General features: G+C 48.8%; 1 protein-coding gene across 2 annotated transcripts; it reads left to right on the top strand.

Annotated features, from left to right (window-relative positions):
• Window positions 1-917: 917 nt before the first annotated feature.
• On the top strand, window positions 918-17,550 carry THAP4 (THAP domain containing 4). Of its 2 annotated transcripts, XM_039727885.1 has the most exons (6): window positions 918-958; window positions 1,383-2,527; window positions 12,458-12,617; window positions 14,435-14,544; window positions 15,432-15,535; window positions 17,222-17,537. In XM_039727885.1, exons 1-6 carry the CDS (start codon window positions 933-935, stop codon window positions 17,339-17,341), a joined length of 1,665 nt encoding a protein of 554 aa, XP_039583819.1. In that variant the 5' UTR covers window positions 918-932; the 3' UTR covers window positions 17,342-17,537. The 2 variants fall into 2 exon arrangements, with proteins under 2 accessions (XP_039583819.1, XP_039583820.1); XM_039727886.1 differs by lacking the exons at window positions 918-958; window positions 1,383-2,527 and adding an exon at window positions 5,549-5,848 and having other exon boundaries at window positions 17,222-17,550.
• Window positions 17,551-18,028: the final 478 nt, after the last annotated feature.

The following is an 18,028-nucleotide window of genomic DNA, read 5'->3' as shown; positions in this document are numbered from 1 at the left end:
TGGTGCTGTACGGAGCCGGCCCAGCCCCGCCCCTCTGTTCCCCGTGAGAGTAACCCCTTCCACCATGCCCGCCCCACTCGGAGACGCCTTTCGGGGCTCGGCTGCCACGGACCCAGCGGCTCGTCGGGAGGCGGGCGCCCAGCTGCGCCGACGAGGCAAGCGAGGGGCGCCGCGAGCGAACCCCCCTTTCCCCACCGGCCCCGCGCCGTACAGCTGCACCCCGGCCAAAATGGCGGCGGCCATGTGGCGGCCGCCATGTTGTGCCGTACAGAAACCCCTTCCCCACCGGCGAGGGGCGCCGGGGTGACCCGGCTCCGCCATCTTGCCGTACGGCGGCGCGGCGGGGCCGGGGCCGGGGCGGGGGCCGGGGCGGGCCCGGCCGGCCGAGGGCGGCGGCGCTTCCACAGGTAAGGGCGGCCCGCCCGGCCCGCCGCAAGTGCCGCGGCCGGGCCGCCCGCGCCCCGGTCCCGCTCCCCTCGCCGGGCCCCCACGGCAGCGGCTGCCCTTTGTTTCCCTCAGGGGAGAGCGGCTCGGGGCTGCCGGCTCCTGCAGCGCCGGCCGGGCAGCGGGAGCGCCCCTCGCCGCGGGGCCCGGCCCTCCCCGGCCTGTCAGCCCGGGCTGTGCCCCCGCCTCATGCCGCGCTGGGGATGCTGCCCCGGGAAAGGTCCCGCTGGGAACGGAGCCTGCTTCCCCTGCTCTGGGGCTGCAGGCGTTTCTACACCTCGTGAAATGTTGTTAAGCAGCAGCCGGGTTACGCTGGGCAGCGTGCTGGCCGGGCTGGCTGTCCTGGTGCTGCTCACGTCCCCCTTCCGTGTGGGCTGGCTGTTCCTCGTGGGGCTGGCGAGAGGAATAATGCATCGGTTGCTGATGGGAATGGAAACAACACCTTTTAGTCGTACGCTTGTTGTGAAGTGGAGCTGTTGACGCAGTGAATGAATATCAGATATTTCAGCCTAAAGTGAATGAATTCTTAAATGAGTTTAATTTAATTCGTAAATGAGTGTAATTTAATTCGTAAACGAGTGTAACTTACCAAAACACAACTTTCCCCAAAATCTCCTAAACTTAGCCATCGCCTTGGTCTTGGTCGCCTTCAAGGTCTTTTCCAACCTCAACAGTTCCGTGATTCTGTAATTCTTAAAGTACCAACCCTCCTGATTTCCAAAACGTAGCTCATTTTCTTTGTTTTTTTAGCTTTTCTCTGACAACTTTCCCCAAAATCTCCTAAACTTAGCCATCGCCTTGGACTTGGTCGCCTTAAAGGTCTTTTCCAACCTCAACAGTTCCATGATTCTGTAATTCTGTAATTCTGAAAGTACCAACCCTCCCGATTTCCAAAACGTAGCTCATTTTTCAGTGGCTTTTCTGTCTTCCCTTTTCAGATTCCCTCTGAAGGATTCGAAGCGCTTGATTCAGTGGCTGAAAGCCGTTCAGAGAGACAACTGGACCCCCACCAAGTACTCCTTCCTTTGCAGCGAGCACTTCACCAAAGACAGTTTCTTCAAGCGGCTGGAAGACCATCACCGCTTGCTGAAGCCCACTGCTGTCCCCACCATCTTCCAGCTCGTGGAGAAGAAGCACGGCAAGCTGGATTATGTCAGGAGCCGCAGGAAAATAGCCAGGCAGGTGCTGGTGCAGGATGGGGAGGCCCCGCAGGAAGGAGGAGGTGAGGTAGCACACAGGGCCCCATCTCCTGCCCAGGACTTCATGGTGATGCAAGGGACAAAAGAGATGGAGGAGGCCACTCTGAAAGAGGAACTGGGCTCGATGTCCAAGGAGGAGCAGGCCCTCCACAGCCAGCTGGACGGCCCGCGGAGGAGGACGTTAGGGGATCACTTGGGAGCGCAGGTAAAGCCCGAGAGGTCTCCTGGCAAGGACTGTGCCAGGGGCAGCTGGGCGGGGAGCTGGGTGGCAGACAGGAGCGGCGTGTCCGTGGACGACTTCACCCCCCCTGCCTCGGGCGCTTGCAAGTTCATCGGCTCCCTCCACTCGTACAGCTTCTCCTCCAAGCACGCCCGGGAGAGGCCGTCCCTCCCCAAGGAGCAGCTGGAAAGGAAAAGGCCAAAGAGAGACGTGGAGCCAAGCTGCAGCAGCCAGCTCCCGGGGCACGACAAGGCCGCGGCGGAGGCGGCCCCGACGTCGTCCCTCACGGCCACCCCCCAGAAGCCGTGCCCGGGTCTGTCGGCGTCCCCCGCTGACCTGACCCCGCGGCCCGCCGCCGAGGCCGTGCTGGGCCGCAAGGGCGACACGGACGCCAACCCCATGTCCATCAACGAGGTGATCATGTCGGCCTCGGGGGCCTGCAAGCTCATCGACTCCTTGCACTCGTACTGCTTCTCCTCGCGGCAGAGCAAGAGCCAGGTGTGCTGCCTGCGGGAGCAGGTGGAGAAGAAGAACGGAGAGCTGAAGCTCCTGAGGCAGAGGATCAGCCGCTCCGACAGCCAAGTCAGGAAGCTGAAGGAGAAGCTGAACGAGATGAAGAGGAACAGTTTCCCTTACTTGAACAGCCTGATATCCCAGGACTGTGGTCAGTATGCCCAGGGGTGCTGCTCTGAGGTGGAGTTCCCTGTGTGTAGGTGTGATGGGGAAAAGGGATGAGAAAGGGACACTCAGGGAAGGAGAAGTGGCAGCTTGTGTAAGACCAATGGATGCAGATTGAAGAATTCACTCAGTGGGCACACAAGTTAATTCTTACATCCCTAACCTTCCCAAGATGTGGAATCAGAATTTAGGTTGTGGTGTTGCAGGCGACTCTCTTGATGAATTTATTTTCTTTTCTTTCTGGATTATTTTGACTTGGTTGTGATGAAGTGGCTCCTGCTAGGATTTTCCTTCTTCCTTTGGCACGTGCCCGTGATTTTTTTTGTGGTGTGTCAATGAGCTGTCCTAGCAGCAGGTATCTGGGAAAGCTGTTACTGTCCTCAGTGGCACAAGAAACACTTTTGGTATTGGATTTCATATACTGCACTCAGTACTGAGCATACAGGAAATATAAGTGAGGTGGGAGGTGTCAGATATGGCAATGTCATGATGCACATAGAGGTCATGATTTGTGAGCAAATGTCTGTCTTTGCTTTGATCCTTTCCTCCCTTGGAAGGCAGAAGAAGTCAGGAAACTTTATGAAGCAGGGAGTGATGGAAGATGCTTTTCTATCAATGACAAAAATAATAATTAAGCACCTGAAAGCCTGGGGGAACTCAGAGAGGGATCAGGTCATGCAAAAAGTTTGTTACCTCGAAGTCAAATTGGGCCATAACCCTTCTTGTTTAAAAAAGTGTCTTTTAATGAACAATGTGTACACAGTGACCATGGTTGCAAGGAGCATTTCAGAGCAGGAGTTCAGGACCATCTAATGGTGGGGTGTGTGTGGCTGCTGAGAAAACATTGCGTTGCCTTGGGAAGGATTTGTGATGTGGGGCTTGCTTGGAGAAGTTGTCACCCTTGGAGGGTTGGGTGTCCCCAATGGCTTATTCTCACCTTTCCTTTAGGAGAAACCCTCCATGGCTTCTTCTGGAGCTGTTGGGCAGTCAGAAAAGTGATGCTGACTTAGGCACATTCTCCAGGCTGTTGCAGCATGGCCAGCTTCCTCACTGGAAGAGGAAAGTAGACTCTAAAATTCATGAAGGTCAACACCCAGCACTGCTTTTCCCATATGTATCTAATTTTTCAAAGTATGGGAAAGCTCACACTTTTGTTTGGGTAGAGTTGGGAAAAGTTTTCCCCTGGGAAATCAGCATCTTCTTGTTGTACCTTCTGGTCTGTGTTTTTGTATTGTTTAGGTATCAAACTAATGAAAATAACTAAATACCATTTTAGGGTTCCATAGTTGTCATTCATATATATACATATATTTATGTATGTATGTGAAATATTTATTTATACATATATTTAAAAAGTGTCTGCCTTTGTTGGAATACCTTCACTGAGATACTAATTGCAGAAAGAGTAACTTTAAGGATATTTTTTTTATTCTGGTAAGCACTGTGGTTTTTCTCCTTTTTCCCAAGATTAGTATTTTTATAGATATGTCTTTCAGAAGTGAAAATTTTATGTTCTTGTAAAAGATATTCTTAACAAAGGAGTTACATAGTCTATTTTATAAGGGAAAACGTAACTTTCCTTAATGAATTGACCAATTAATGACCCATTCTGCCATCTTTCATCAACAAAACTGGAGATCATTGTGTGAAAATGAACCATTTTGACAATTGTAGCTTGGCATGATGGGGAGTTTATATGGAACCCTTTGGCTGGGAACTTTTTTTAAAGGGTTGGTTGGTGGATTTTTTTTTTTTTTTGAGCTTCATCTTGGTGCTCTTCTGTTTTGGGCTCTTTTTTTGTGTGCTTGTAGTACTAGTTTATGGCAGTGAAAACAGCTGATGAAGTGCAGCCAGGTGAGTCTGGTTCATGCCCAGACACCGAGTTTTACTGTAATACAAAGCTGAGTTGAGAAAGGCTTTTCATATTCATAAAAATACAGTCAGGCAACACATTAGGTTAATAATAGTCTTTGTTAGCAGCCCTGTCTCAGCTGTCCCAGCTCATCTGATGTGTGGTTGAGGTGATGGTTTTAGCTGTGAACCTGAGCCTGCATATTTTTTCCTGCTAAATGCAGTTCCTTGAGTGTAAGTGCCTGACTGGACTGTGCAGGTTGTTACCTGTCTGCATCCCTCACGTTCAGCTGTTTCCACAAAATCCTGAGCACAAACACGAACTGAGGTCCACGCCCACTCAGCAGGACCTCATTTCGGTGCTGGTTCTCACACACTTTCCTCTAATGAGACAAATGAATTCTGCTGGCTGTATCCAAGCTGCAGCAGGCTGGGAAGAGCAGGTTTCTGCAGGGCTGCTGCACAGCCCAGCCTGCCAGCCACGCTGATGCTGGGGGACTCAGGCTGGCCAAGTGGCTCCCAAATCCAGCTGTCACTGTGTGCTTGAGGGGTGTTTCCCAACCTGTTTTACCAGGGGCATCGACTGGTTTAGGAGAATCCCCAGGCTGTCTTCACCACTGCACAGCTGCCATGGTGGCCTTTTCCATCTAAACTTTGAATTTAGGTGTTTGTTTGGTAGGAAAATATTTCCTTCTGCTTCATGAGGTCCATGGACCAAAGGCTGAGGAACGCTGCTGGCAGATGAGCATGGTTAGGCACGGTGTACCAGGCAGGACAGGGTGAGATGTGGCTTCTGGATGCACTGGGAGAAATGAGGGAGAGCTAGCAAGCAACCAGAGATGTGTCCTGGAGAAGTCATAGATGTCCTAACAGCACTGTCCGCTGCCATGGTGGCCTTTTCCATCTAAACTTTGAATTTAGGTGTTTGTTTGGTAGGAAAATATTTCCTTCTGCTTCATGAGGTCCATGGACCAAAGGCTGAGGAACGCTGCTGGCAGATGAGCATGGTTAGGCACGGTGTACCAGGCAGGACAGGGTGAGATGTGGCTTCTGGATGCACTGGCAGAAATGAGGGAGAGCTAGCAAGCAACCATGTGTCCTGGAGAAGCCATAGATGTCCTAACAGCACTGTCTTCTGCTACCCAGGCACTGTCTGAGCATCTTCTTCTGCAGGAAGGTTTCACAGCTCTGCTGTGTCAGCTGTGCTCGCTCAGACAGGAGGTCCCAGCAGCTCCTTCCACAACACTTCCCCCTCTTGCCGTGCTCCAGTTTGGTCTGGTTGTCAAACTACATCTCCCAGCAGGCAGCAGGATCAGTGTCCTACCCAAACATGAGCTCACTTCCCTCATAGCCATCTTAGCACCCTGCGCAGAGCTCTTTCTGGGGCCTGGGGGGGCTGCAGGTAGAGCAAACAGCAAAATATCTGCAAATATGGCTGGGCATGGAGCAGACACAGGTAGGATTCCATGGGATTCGAGTTTCTGTGTTCATCAGAGAGGTAAAGCTCTTAGAATTCAGCTGCTTGGGGGTATGGGGGCCTCTTCCATGCTGCATGTTTGTTTTCATGAAGGTCATATTAAAGGCAGGAGAGTTTGCAAAATGAGTTCATGTGAAAAACGGTTAGAACTCTGCTAGGAATCCATGGGAAATCTGGCTTGGATTTGTCTTTGAGTACCTGTGCAACGCCAGTGTGGAAATGGGGTCATTTACAGTACGTTGTACATGCAAATGAAGCATAGTTGGCAAACTTTGGGCGAGCAGAAGGACAGAGCACTTAAGGTGTGGTTTTGTGCTGAGCTGGAGTCCTGAGGCCTGGTCTGTGGGGCCTGGAGTGGTGTTGCCCATCGTGGTGCAACAGATTTCCTTCATGTTGCAGAAAAGGAAAAGCAGAAAAACAGAAAAAAGAAAGTCCTGTTCCTGACTGGCACTGAGAAGTGGGGCTGTGCATGGTTGGAGGTGCTGTGCTTTCACCTGTGTGAGAGGGACTGGACCAGCAACATTCTGGTTCTAGTTCAGCTTGAAACTGAAATGTGTCTGATGGGTCACAGAGATGTGCTGTCAGGAAAATTGCCTCCACTGCTAGCCTGGCAGTTGCACGTTAACTTGGAGCTAGATTTGGGAAGAAAACTGCTTTTATTCTGAGACAGCAGGTGCTGCTTGTGATTTTTATTTTTTTTGTGCCCTGTCTGAGGTGGGAATGGCCGGGGTAGAAAACTGGTCCATAGGGTAGGCATTGCAAAGAGCAAGAGAGCTGTAAAGTAAACTGAGAGTGAGTTATGTGTGCATAGGGGCTGAATCCATGGCAGAAGGTATCTTGAGAGATTTCACCATGGCCTGAACACTTGGGAGGGAGGTGAACTGTTTTGTGCTCAGCATGGGAGCACAGTGTGCAGGCACGCCAGCTTTGGGACTTGGTTGAAGGAGGTGGCTCTTTGACCTCCCCCTTGGAGAGAAAGGTAGTTGGAAGGGAGGAAACAAGACTTTTTGCACTGCTGTTGGTTTGATTTTTTTTTTCAGTGGGATGGTCTTGTTCTTTCCAGGTTTGGTTTTGGTTTTTTTGCCTAATAGTCTACGGACTTTGTGCATTAAGCATTTAATTTTGCAATGAGTTGGCAGTGACTCACAACAAAACCCAGCTTGCAGCTAGGAGGCAATGAAACAGCAAACTAAGGAAAACTTGAGAGAAATTCAGGCTGAGCTCAGGTAGGGTGTTTGGTTACTCATAATGAGTAGAATTAAAAAAATATTTTCTCTGTCTTTTGTAAAGCAGAACTCTGGCAATGACTACAGGCACTGGAGCATTACCACCTTGGTACTTGGCTATGAAATGAATTACTGAGTCTATAGCATGAACATTTGTGAATATAACCACATTTGGAGCAGAGATGGGATGATCTGTTCAATAGCTGATCTGCTGGTACCTGGTGGGACTCATCTTTCTTGGGGGAGAACAAGTTCTAGCACAGGAACTGGGAGTGCTTGTTGATAGGACCTTAAACTAGCTTGGAAAGGGGAAAGAGACAAAACCAGAGGGAGGAGCAATGGGCTGGAGTGCCTAACTTGAGGAAGGGAGCACTAATGGGATCCCTCAATCTGCTCCAGCAGGTGCTGGTCACAGTGCACCACACCAGAAGTGTCTCTGCATTAGTGCCCAGCAGGAGGGAGCAGTGAGGAGCTGGAGGCTTTGGCCCAGTCCCAGAGAGCTGGCATCACTGGCATAAGTGGGACCTGGTGGGAATTCTCCCTGTGACTGGAGTGCCCTGAGGGACAGTTCCAGGCTCCTCAGGAGGGGCAGAGGGTGGCACTGTGTGTAACAGAAGGGTTGGAGTGTGTGGAGCTCACAATTGGCAATGGCACAGCTGAGAGCCTTTGGATAGGAACCAAGGGGCAAACAAATAATGCCATTTTTCACTGTGGGAGTCTACTCTGGACCTCCCAGCCAGGATGATGACACTGACAAATTATTCCTTGTGGAATTAAGGGATGATTCCAAGTCACCTGCCTCAGGGGACTTCAGCCTGCCAGGAATTAAGTGGGAGCATCTCACAGCTGGTACAGCCCGGGCCAGAAGGCTCCTAAAACACCTACTTGACAACTTTATGGAACAGGTCCTCAGGGAGCTTGATCTTGATCTTGATCTCCTGCTTGTTTTCAGAGAGGATCTCATGAGCAGAGTGAACATTGGGGCCAACTTGGCCACAGCGACCACGGAGCCATCGAGTTTAAAATCTTGGTGACAGGAGGAAAAGTGCCTGGAAAACCTCAGCTCTGGCCATGAGGAGAGCAGACCTCAGGCTGCTCAGGGAATTAGTGAGTAAGGTCCCCTGGGAAATGTTTTTGCAGGTGCTGGGGTCTATCAGTCCTGGTCACTTTTAAACATCATCTCCTAAGGGCATAGGAACAGCAATTCCTAAATGTCAGAAGTCAAGCAGGTGAGGCAGAAGGCTGGCTTGGCTGATGTCTCTTGGAAATAAGATGGAATGATGGAAGATGCCCAGTACAAGCAAGGTCAGGTGATGTGGGAAGAACATACAGTGCTCCCCACTGTAAGAAAATTCTTACAGGCAAAGCTCAATTAGAGTTGAAGCTGCCAAAACTGCTGAGAAAAATAATTTTTTTTTCAAATATATAAATGGCAAAAAGCAGTTTAGAAATAACAGTGGCCTGTTCCAGGATGAGGATGATCACCTCACAAACAGGGACTGGGACAAGGCAAAGGTGTTTAATGCTTTCTTTTAGAACCAATTAGCAACTGTGCTGAAGAATTTTAGGGAACTGCCCAGTTGATGCTGCAGACCCCACACTTTGAAGACTCAAGGATTTTGTTTGGGGGTTTTTTTTGGTGGTTTTTTTTTGGGTTTTTGAGGGGGTTTGAGGGGTTTTTTTGGGCGTTTTTTGGGTGTGGTGGTTGTTGTTGTTTGTATGGTTTTTTCCCTCAAGTTTTCTGCAGAAAGTGTTCCCCAGCCCAAGGAAATGGGTTAGCTGCCTTGTTAGCAGCCAGCTGGCCCCTCCCTGTGGCTTTACTGATAAAGCTGTGTAGGAACTGGTGCCAGCTTAGCTCTCTGTGCCAGGGATCCCACTGGAAAGCCACACTGGTGGCCTGAGGGGGCTGCCCAGCTGCTCTGGTTTGTCTCCCAGCAGGGAGAGCTCAGGATCTCCTGGGGCAAAGCCTGGACAGCCAGTTCCAGTGCAGGGTGGGATCTGGCTTGTCAACTCTCTGGGAATGGAAAAGATGTAGGAACAGTGTGCCTGTGAGTTTGGAGGGGTGAGTTTGGAGGGGTGGAGCAGGGTCAGGTGGTGAAATGGAACTGAGCTGTGTGCTCAGGGCCTGGGCATGGGGGTTGTGGCCTGAGTGACTTCCTGAGGGAAAGAAATCAACCTGATCAGGTTGCTTATAGGTGTGTTACAACTCATGAGTGTCATGGCTCATTTCAGTGAGATTTTGTAGAACCACAGGATGGTTTGGGTTGAAGGGACCTTAAAGCTCCTCTTGTTCCAGCCCCCTGCCATGGGCAGGGACAGCTTCCACTTCACCAGGCAGGAGAGGAATGGGATCTTGGAGATGCTGGGTCCCTAATGGCTTCCAGAAAGTGTAGAAGAGGAATGTCCTTGTTAAGAAAGAGGATGAGAGAGAGCTTCCCTGTTAGTAGGCAAAAGAGGAACTGTGCATATGAATGCCAGAGAATCTGCATTTAAGAGGACCCCCTCTGAGTGTGAAGCTTTAAGTGTGTAGAAGGGTGACCAGGGTCTCTTGTGCTGCAAATTCTCAGATGTCATTTGTATTCTTGATACTATCTTACACTTACCTTTTAAGCCACATTAGTGGGGTTTTTGTAAAAATGATATGCTAGGAGTTTAGACCTTTCAAAAGGGATATACAGGCTCCTTCATCAGTGACTGTATCTATAAACCTAAAATTTGAAACAAAGCAGCTCAGCATGGAACTTCTTGTTGCTACAATAGTCTTGCATTTACCTGCCCCACCATGACATAAAAAAGCAAATTGCTTTTCAAATAGCTGCTTTTTTTTTTCTTTCTTCTGGTGGATTCAGTCAGACTCTCTCCTGTCTGCTCCCTCTTGCTTTTCCACTCTCCCAGCCCAGCCTTCCAGCCAGGAAAGAAAAAATTTTTACTCCACTAGCCAGAGACCAACATTGAAGGTAAGAAGAGCATGGGATGAGATCAGGATGTCTGCACTCTGCACTTCACTGAGCCCCTGGTCCTTATTCACTTCTGCTGCTCTTGACTTTTCCAAGCCACATGAGAACTAAAGAGCTCTTCAGCTTTGCTGCCATCTAGATAGTTTAGAAAAGTAATGATGATCACTTGGCTCTGCTGTTTGCCCAAGTGCCAGAGACTTCAGGATGTACAGTTCCATCCTCACTTCTGAGCTGGCTGGAATTCCAGCTCTTTGGAAGTGAGACCAGCTCACCAGGTCAGGCACCTCCAGCCAGGCTGGGTGCTGCACAGAAGGCAGTGGGGTCAAGCTGGGGGTGCTGGAAATGATCACTTGGCTTCTCTTGGTTTGTAATCAAATCTAAAGAGTGGGAATGGCTGCAGCCATTCCTTTCATCTGTTGTTTGGATGCTTTTCCTGAAGTGCAAGCAGGAGAAAAGCAAGTGCCCTATGAAAGCACTGTGGTGACAGAAGCTGTCCTGCTCCTGGGATGCTGACCCAGGAGAGGGCAGCAGCAGCCCAGGCTGAAGGCTCCTGCAGCTTTTCCAAAGCTCTCTTCCATCATGGGAGATGAGCTTGCAAAAAGTTTGGAAAGAAATGCAGCAGAGTGAAAGGCAAACATCAGCTGGAGAGAGGAGCAGTATGCCCTTATCCACAGAACTGTGTGCTCCCCTCATGGAACTGAAAAGGTGAGTACAAGGAAATCCTGCCCAGTACACTGCCACTGCTGTACAGGTTGTGGGAACCCCTTTCCAACCTGGCAGGGTGTTCTGCAGATCCTGGCTCTGATGCTGTAGACCTTTATCATGATTTCCTAGTGACCTCTCATGTTCCCTCATGTTGCTTCCCATGCAAAATACTTCAGGATGAAGCAAAGTAGCAGCACTTTGCTGACATGGGCTGGCTTCTCAAACCTGCTCTCTGGGAGAATGAGTACCACAAGTGGCCTCTTTTACCCAGGAAAGCTGCTCTTCCTTCTCCTTTGGCATTTCAGCTGTGAGCTGTCCTTCCTCCTTGCTCAGTCTTTTAGCCTGACATTTCATAAAGAGCACAGCAAAACTCAGACTGGTCAAGCAAATTTTGGCCACAGCCTTACTCTTTTAGGTTGTGATTTCTGCCTGCAGTTGAGTCTGTGCCTTTCAGATCAGCCAGACAGGCAGCTTGTTCTTGTATTCTTGATCTCACTAGGTGTGAACACCCCCCTGCAGCGCCCACCTTGCCAGTATGAAATATTTATCCCATGAGGGGGAAGAGAACATGCTTTGAGCTTACTTCAGTAATATTTCTCTGCATAACAGACTGCTGAGAGTAGCAGGCATCCTGTTTGTGTGGGAATCCATCTTTGCCAACATCCTGTGGGTGATGTTTTGCTTTTCCTACTTACACCTTAGTAATGGATCTGCTCTGCTCTTCACATGGTTTTAAATTGTCTGTCTCCATTTTCCTGATGTATTTTTTTTGGGTCACAGCCTCTGAAAGTAAAATGCAAAACTGTTTATCAAAACTCTCCCACAGCACCAGGCCTGACAGAGCTCAAGAAGCATTTGTACAAAACTTCCAGGCACATGGTGTGACTCTTTAGGATGGTCCTGTGCAGGGCCAGGAGTTGGACTTGATGATCCTTGTGGGTTCCTTCCATCTCAGATTATTCAGTGGTTCTGTAAAATGATTTGTTAAAGAAGTTTTAACTTTGTGAAACAGACCTTGGTTGCTTTTTCATAACTGCAGTGACAAAGGGAAGTGTCATTCTCTTCTGTTTACTCTTTGCCTTACAGACACCCAAGTATTTTTAAGATGTTTGCCTTAGTCCAGAGCCTTAGTAGAACAGCTTCTGAATGATCCTTGCTTGTCTCTTTGCACAAGTTCAGGCTATTGTCAACCTCTTAAAAATATTATAGCCAAACTTTGATCTTTGAATATGTACACAGCCTGATTTTCTTTTGAAACGAGGACTCATTTCCTCAGTCTCTGAAACAAACAGGAACAGTATGTGCTCAGTGCTTGAGAGAGATTAGCCAGAGTGTTAGAGGTTTCATTATAATTTAATGATTATTCTGAGGTTTCAGTCATCTTCTTCCCTGCACGTAGATGGGAGGGGGCTTTTCTTTCAGATCAAGCTGCAGAGAGCAGTCAGAAGTGGACCACCTGCAAGAGTGCCCTATGTATGGCTGAGAGCTGGTTTGGAAACAGACCCACTTTCCATGACTGTTCATTGTCCCCCATTTCCCCCCTTGGAGCTGGCACTGCTCTGAAGAGCAGCATTGCTGTGGTGTTGAACCATCCCTGAGGTGTTTCATGTTCACCTCCAGCCAGCTGGAGGCAGCTCACAGCAACCTGCAGTGCACACATCCTTCACTTTTCATTCCTCCTTCTTTCTTTTCCTCCTCAGAGACTCCCCAGCTGAACCCTGTGATGGAACCCCTGTCCTGGATGCTGGGCACCTGGCTCTCAGACCCACCAGGAGATGGCACCTTCCCCACCATGAAGCCCTTCCAGTACCTGGAGGAAGTGCACATCTCTCACGTGGGACAGCCCATGCTCAACTTCTCGTAAGTCAGGGGGCCTGCCTGGGCTGGCAGCAGCTGCTGGATTGGAACAGGCATGGCTCCAGGGTGATTTGTTAGTTGGGCTTCTTTTCCAGTGGCAAAGTACATACATTTTCACCTAAAAAAGGAGATTATGCTGTGGTATGTGACTGCATGGTCTGATTTTCCTTGAAAACTTGTGATTAATTGGCATTACAAATGCCAATTACAATGGCCCACGAAGGGTAATTTTAGATGATTAGCTTTAAGGCATTTGCAACATAAGATTTTCCTTGAAAACTTGTGATTAATTGGCGTTACAAATGCCAATTACAATGGCCCATGAAGGGTAATTTTAGATTATTAGCTTTAAGGCATTTGCAACATAGTGTGGCAAAAGCTGGTAGGCCAAGAAATGCTTGTAATATATTGTAATTAAGAAATAGTTAGCTTCTGATTGAGATGGCATGACTTATAACATCTGTATTGACTCGCCCTTCACATGAAACTGAAAATGGAATAAAAGTTTTTAAAACACCTTTCAGTTGCCCCATCTCTGAGTCATCTCTGACAAAAACTTGTGATTAATTGACATTCTTTGTGAAATTCCCACTTAAAATAAATGAAGGAGCTATGGCATGGCTACAAGCTTTCTCCATTTTAAGCTGTGGTCCTCAGTCTTCACCACTCTGAAAATCTGAGAAAAATTAGTGCTTATCAAACATGTGGGACAGGAGGCAGGTAGCTTAACTACTTGCTTTGGCTTCAAGTGGTTGTTCTAAGAAAAATCAAAAGAAATCCAGAGGGAGGAAGTGACAAGTTGGCTACTGCTCAGTAGTGCTCCAGTGTTCCTTCAGGAGGGGTGGGTTGGAAAGTGTGTTGCTTTGAAAACCAAGAAAAGAAGAATTACAGGATGGAAGTGCTGTGTGAGAAATGCCCTGTGTTCCTGGAGTGTGATGGAGCTGCCAGCTCAGCCTGTGACTGCTTTAGTCCAATTTCCAAAAGAAACAAAGCTCTGACAGTCTTGCTCTGGCTGCACCTCCCTCCCCAGCTTGTGAACAGTTCCTTATTTGAGTCACCTTTTGTTATTGCCCCTCCTTTTCTTTGTGCCAAGGAGTTACAGAGCTGTGAGCTGTTGAGCTGTAGGAAGCACCAGGAAAATAGGCAGCAGTCCTGGAGGACAGACACCCTGAGCTTTCCTGGCTCCTGGAGCAGTGGCTCTTAGGAGACAGTCCCTGTATGCCTTAAATGCTCCAAGCACTGAAGGCTGCCTGATTTAAGTTTGTTTCTCCTTTGATAAATGTAATCACCCATGTTATGGGTGACCAAACCTACAGTTCTTAAAAATAAATAAGAGTCTGAAGAATAAATAAGTCTGAGCTGAATTTGTTATCTTTTTGAAGGGGGTGATGGGAGAAATATGTCTGCTCTGTTGCTTCCTATGGCAAGGAATATACAGAAGAAACTTTTTCATGTGTAAAAGCTAAATAAGATGATACAGTAATTCCAGATATTTATTTGAGAAAAGGAAGGTTTTGAGACATGTGGCTTCAGCATCTGTGAAACATCCTGAGGGGTTTCTGAGCTAGTTCTTAGAGAGACCCAGGGGTCGTGGAAAGTCTAAAGCTTGAACCTAAAGATTTAACTGCAGCTCTAAGATATAGCTATGCCTGTGTAAAGTAATCATATTTTTCCAGGTTTACATCTCAACTGTGAAGTGTTGTCAGTCTTTAACTCTTCAAAGAGTACTGCAGGCACTCATGTGGTTAAATAAGAGGAAACCAGGACAAAAAATGTCTTTTGAGTGCAAAACACGTGAGCATTTGTGTTCTGTGTCTCAGGTTCAACGCCTTCCACCCGGACACCAGGAAGCCCATGCACCGGGAGTGCGGCTTCATCCGCCTCAAGCCTGACACTAACAAGGTGGCCTTCATCAGTGCCCAGAACACAGGTACACTCCCATACCCACACTGGGGAAAAGAAGAGGTTCTTACCCTGCTGGGCTATCTCATCACTTTTTCAGAAAGTTCTTGCACCTCTCACAGTTTTATTTAATCAGTTTTCCCTGTTGGAATTGCTGCTCTTTGGTGCTGGACCCACGGTGGTTCCTAAACTAGGAGAGCCTCCCAGTGTGTGGGTGCAGCACCTTGGTGCTTCTTGCCTTGTGGGGTCTGGGTGAGAGAGAACCACATCTCAGTTTAAACCCCAGTGGATGCTTAAGTTTGCAGCTAAAAGGACAGGTGGAGAAGGGAGGAGTGCCAGTTGTGCTGTGACACTCATCCCACACGGTGTGAGTAAGTCCAGCTGGATTTTTGTGGGCAGCATTCCATGTCTGAGGTTGTGTGGAACTGCAGTTGTCAATAAATAAAAATAAATAGGGCAAATTAAACCATTCTCCTCAGGGAGTACTGGTCTGTAGAGTAGCCTAATAGAGCATGGAGTGGTTTGGGTGGGAAGGACCCTTAAAGCCCATCTCATTCCACCTCCCTGCCATGGCCAGGGACACCTTCCCCCAGACCAGGGTATTCCAAGCCCTGTCTGACCAGACTTTGAACATTTCCAGGGATGGGGCAGCCACAGCTTTTCTGGGCACTCTGTGCCAGGGCCTCACTGGAAGAAATTCACAGGGAAGAATTTCTTCCTAATATCTAATCTAAATTTCTCCTCTTACAGATTAAAAGCTTTTTCCTTGTCCTGTCCTTATCTGAATGTGTAAAAAGCCCCTCTTCCTCTTTTTTATAAGCCTCCTTTTAAGTACTGAAAGGTCAAAATAATAATTGTGACATACTTAAATAACCTTTGTAGCCTAATAATATGTATGCCCTTGCTTTTCCCTAGGTCTGGTGGAGGTGGAGGAAGGGGAGGTGAATGGACAAGAGCTGTCTATAGCTTCTCACTCCATAGCCAGGATCTCCTTTGCCAAGAAGCCCCATGTAGAGCAGGTGAGTGCACCCAGAGTGAGCCATTCCCACAGCACTGCTTGCCCCAGGAGGAGTCCAGTTGAGAGGATATGTTATTTAGCATGCTTTAATTACAGAATGCCATCAGGGGTTCTTGGAAGTGTACTGCATAGCATCCTGGCTTATTCTTTCTGTAAGAGCCTTCAGGAGAGATTTTGTACATTATGAGACCCAGAGGGATCATTGTGATAAAAACTGGCAGGCTGGATCAGAGCAGCTAACCCAGAATCCTGTCTCCAGAATGGCCAGTAGCAGGTCCTTAGGGAAGCAAAGAGGAAAATCTTGGCTAAATACTCTTTTATGGCAATGGGATTAGTTATGAATGCTGGTTTTCTGGATTGATTACAGTATGAGATTGCACATTTAAGGTATGGTCAGTATTGGGCCTCATGAGGATGTTTCAGGAACACCTGCAGCTCTGCTCTCTTGCTTTTCAGAGCATTCAGACCTTGCTCTGGGCTCTTTTCCCATCTGGCACTTGCTGTCAGCTCCACCTTTGCTTGGCTGCTTTTGGGGGTTTGACCTTTTTGGGTGTGTAGTGGGGATTTGTTGATACAGCTGGTAGGGGTACAGCCAGCTGTGAGTGCAGTGACACTGCTGGAGTCAGTGTGGCATCCTGAGGTCACCTCTGGAAGTGCCACTGTCACATCTGAAGCTGTGGTGGCTGAGCAGCAGCTGGGACAGCAGGGCTGAACAAGCTCTCACAGCCTGGTTTGTGTGTGCTTTAAAACTGACCCTTAGACAGCAGAGAGCACAAGTTTGTGCAGATGTAGACAAAAATTTGATTTGCCTACACAGATAGTGTCCTAACTTTGGGAAGTCTCAACTCCCCTGCCTTTGGATGCATGTTTTCAGTTGTTGGCTTTCCTCTTTCCCAGGAACAGCTTTATTGTCTCCTTCCTGTAGCAGAATTAAAGCCATTAGATACTGTGGATGTCAGCAGGGAGGCAGAGCTCTGGATTGCCAACATTGAAGTAAAAGGGACTGTCCTCTGAGTCACTGCCTGAACTGTGGGCAGATAGACTGCCAGGAGGAGGGGGCAAAGCACAGAAAGGCAGCAGATGTAGCTGAGGGCTCCAAGGCTGGCCTTGGCTGGAAGAAGGAAGCTCTGGGGCTGGAGGTCTGTACTCATCTGGCACCTGTGGGAAGCTCGGGCCCAGTATTGGTCCTAGTGAGTGTCTGGGAGGCCCTTGCTGATGAAGGAGGGTGTGGAATGAGAGGAGTTGTCAGGAAACCAGCTCCCAGAGCCTTTTCTCCTTATTCACAGCAAGGGTGACTGAGCGTTGGGCTGCCCAGGGAGGTGGGGGAGTCACTGTCCCTGGAGGTGTTTAAGAAAGGCCTGGATGTGGCACTCAGTGCCATGTTTAGTTAATAAGATGGTGTCAGGTTATAGGCTGGACTTGGTGGTCTCAAAGGTCTTTTCCAGTTTAGCTAATTCTGTGATTCTGTGAATGTGCCTCGTTCCATGGGCTGGTATTGTGGAGAGGGCTGCTTTCTTTAGGAGAGCAAACCCCTTGTTTATTTGCCTCTGTAGTGAGGATATGCTTCCTTGGTGGTGCACTGAGAGCAGGCAGGTGGATGGCAAAGGGAGGAAAGCACAGGTAAGGGATTCAGCTTATGGACACTCATTGCTTGATTTCCTTATTTCTTTTCCTTCCCCCGGTTCAGATTACCAGAAAATTCAGGCTCAATTCTGATGGGAAACTCGAACAAACTGTCTCAATGGCAACCACTACGCAGCCCATGACTCAGCACTTGCACATCACCTACAAGAAGGTGACACCCTGACACCAGGAGTGCTGGGTCTCCTCGCTGAGGACGAGGAGCAAGGACATCATGCACCAAGAGCAGCAGCTCAGGAGCACGGCATGGCAGACCCTGGAGCTGCCTGCCTGCGCTCGTCCCTTGGGCCCCAGAGCTGCCCATCCTGTTGAGAATGTTACTCAGATGTTTCTGTAATGGTATATAAAAAAATAAATAAAAAGCTTTTATTTTTATGGCTGTGTCTTTGGTGTGTGCTGCCTGCTGCTCGGCAGTGCTCGTGGAGGGGATTTGTGCTGCCTGTTCATTAGTAGGTGTTGGGGTGGAGATCCAGCCTCCTGGACAGCCTGGAGAACTTTGGGGAAGCTACAGGAATGGATTTGCACTGCAGGGAAAGACTCTGAGAACTGCAGAGCCAGTCCTTGGCTTGAATATCAAGAGGGAGCACCTACACCTTGCTCTGGGAGTTTGTCCAGCAGTTTGAGGGAATTGCTGCAGTGTGGGAGGTCAGGGCCAGACTTCAGTGCAGAATATCACAAGAATTTGGAGGACAACTGTGAGCCAGCAAGCAAGAGAAAGTGCTAACTGTGGGACTCAATCTCCAAGTCTCAATTTCCAACTCTGGAATCTGGATGCAGCCTTTGACCTTTGTGAGATCTGTCATTGAGTCCCTCAAAAATGAGGGAGTCGCAAAGCACTTTGATCACTGCTGGC

The sequence above is a fragment of the Passer montanus genome, unplaced genomic scaffold (genome assembly GCF_014805655.1).
Source record: "Passer montanus isolate IOZ18808 unplaced genomic scaffold, ASM1480565v1 scaffold63, whole genome shotgun sequence".
NCBI lineage: Eukaryota > Metazoa > Chordata > Aves > Passeriformes > Passeridae > Passer > Passer montanus.
This window is presented reverse-complemented; position numbering and strand designations above follow the sequence as displayed.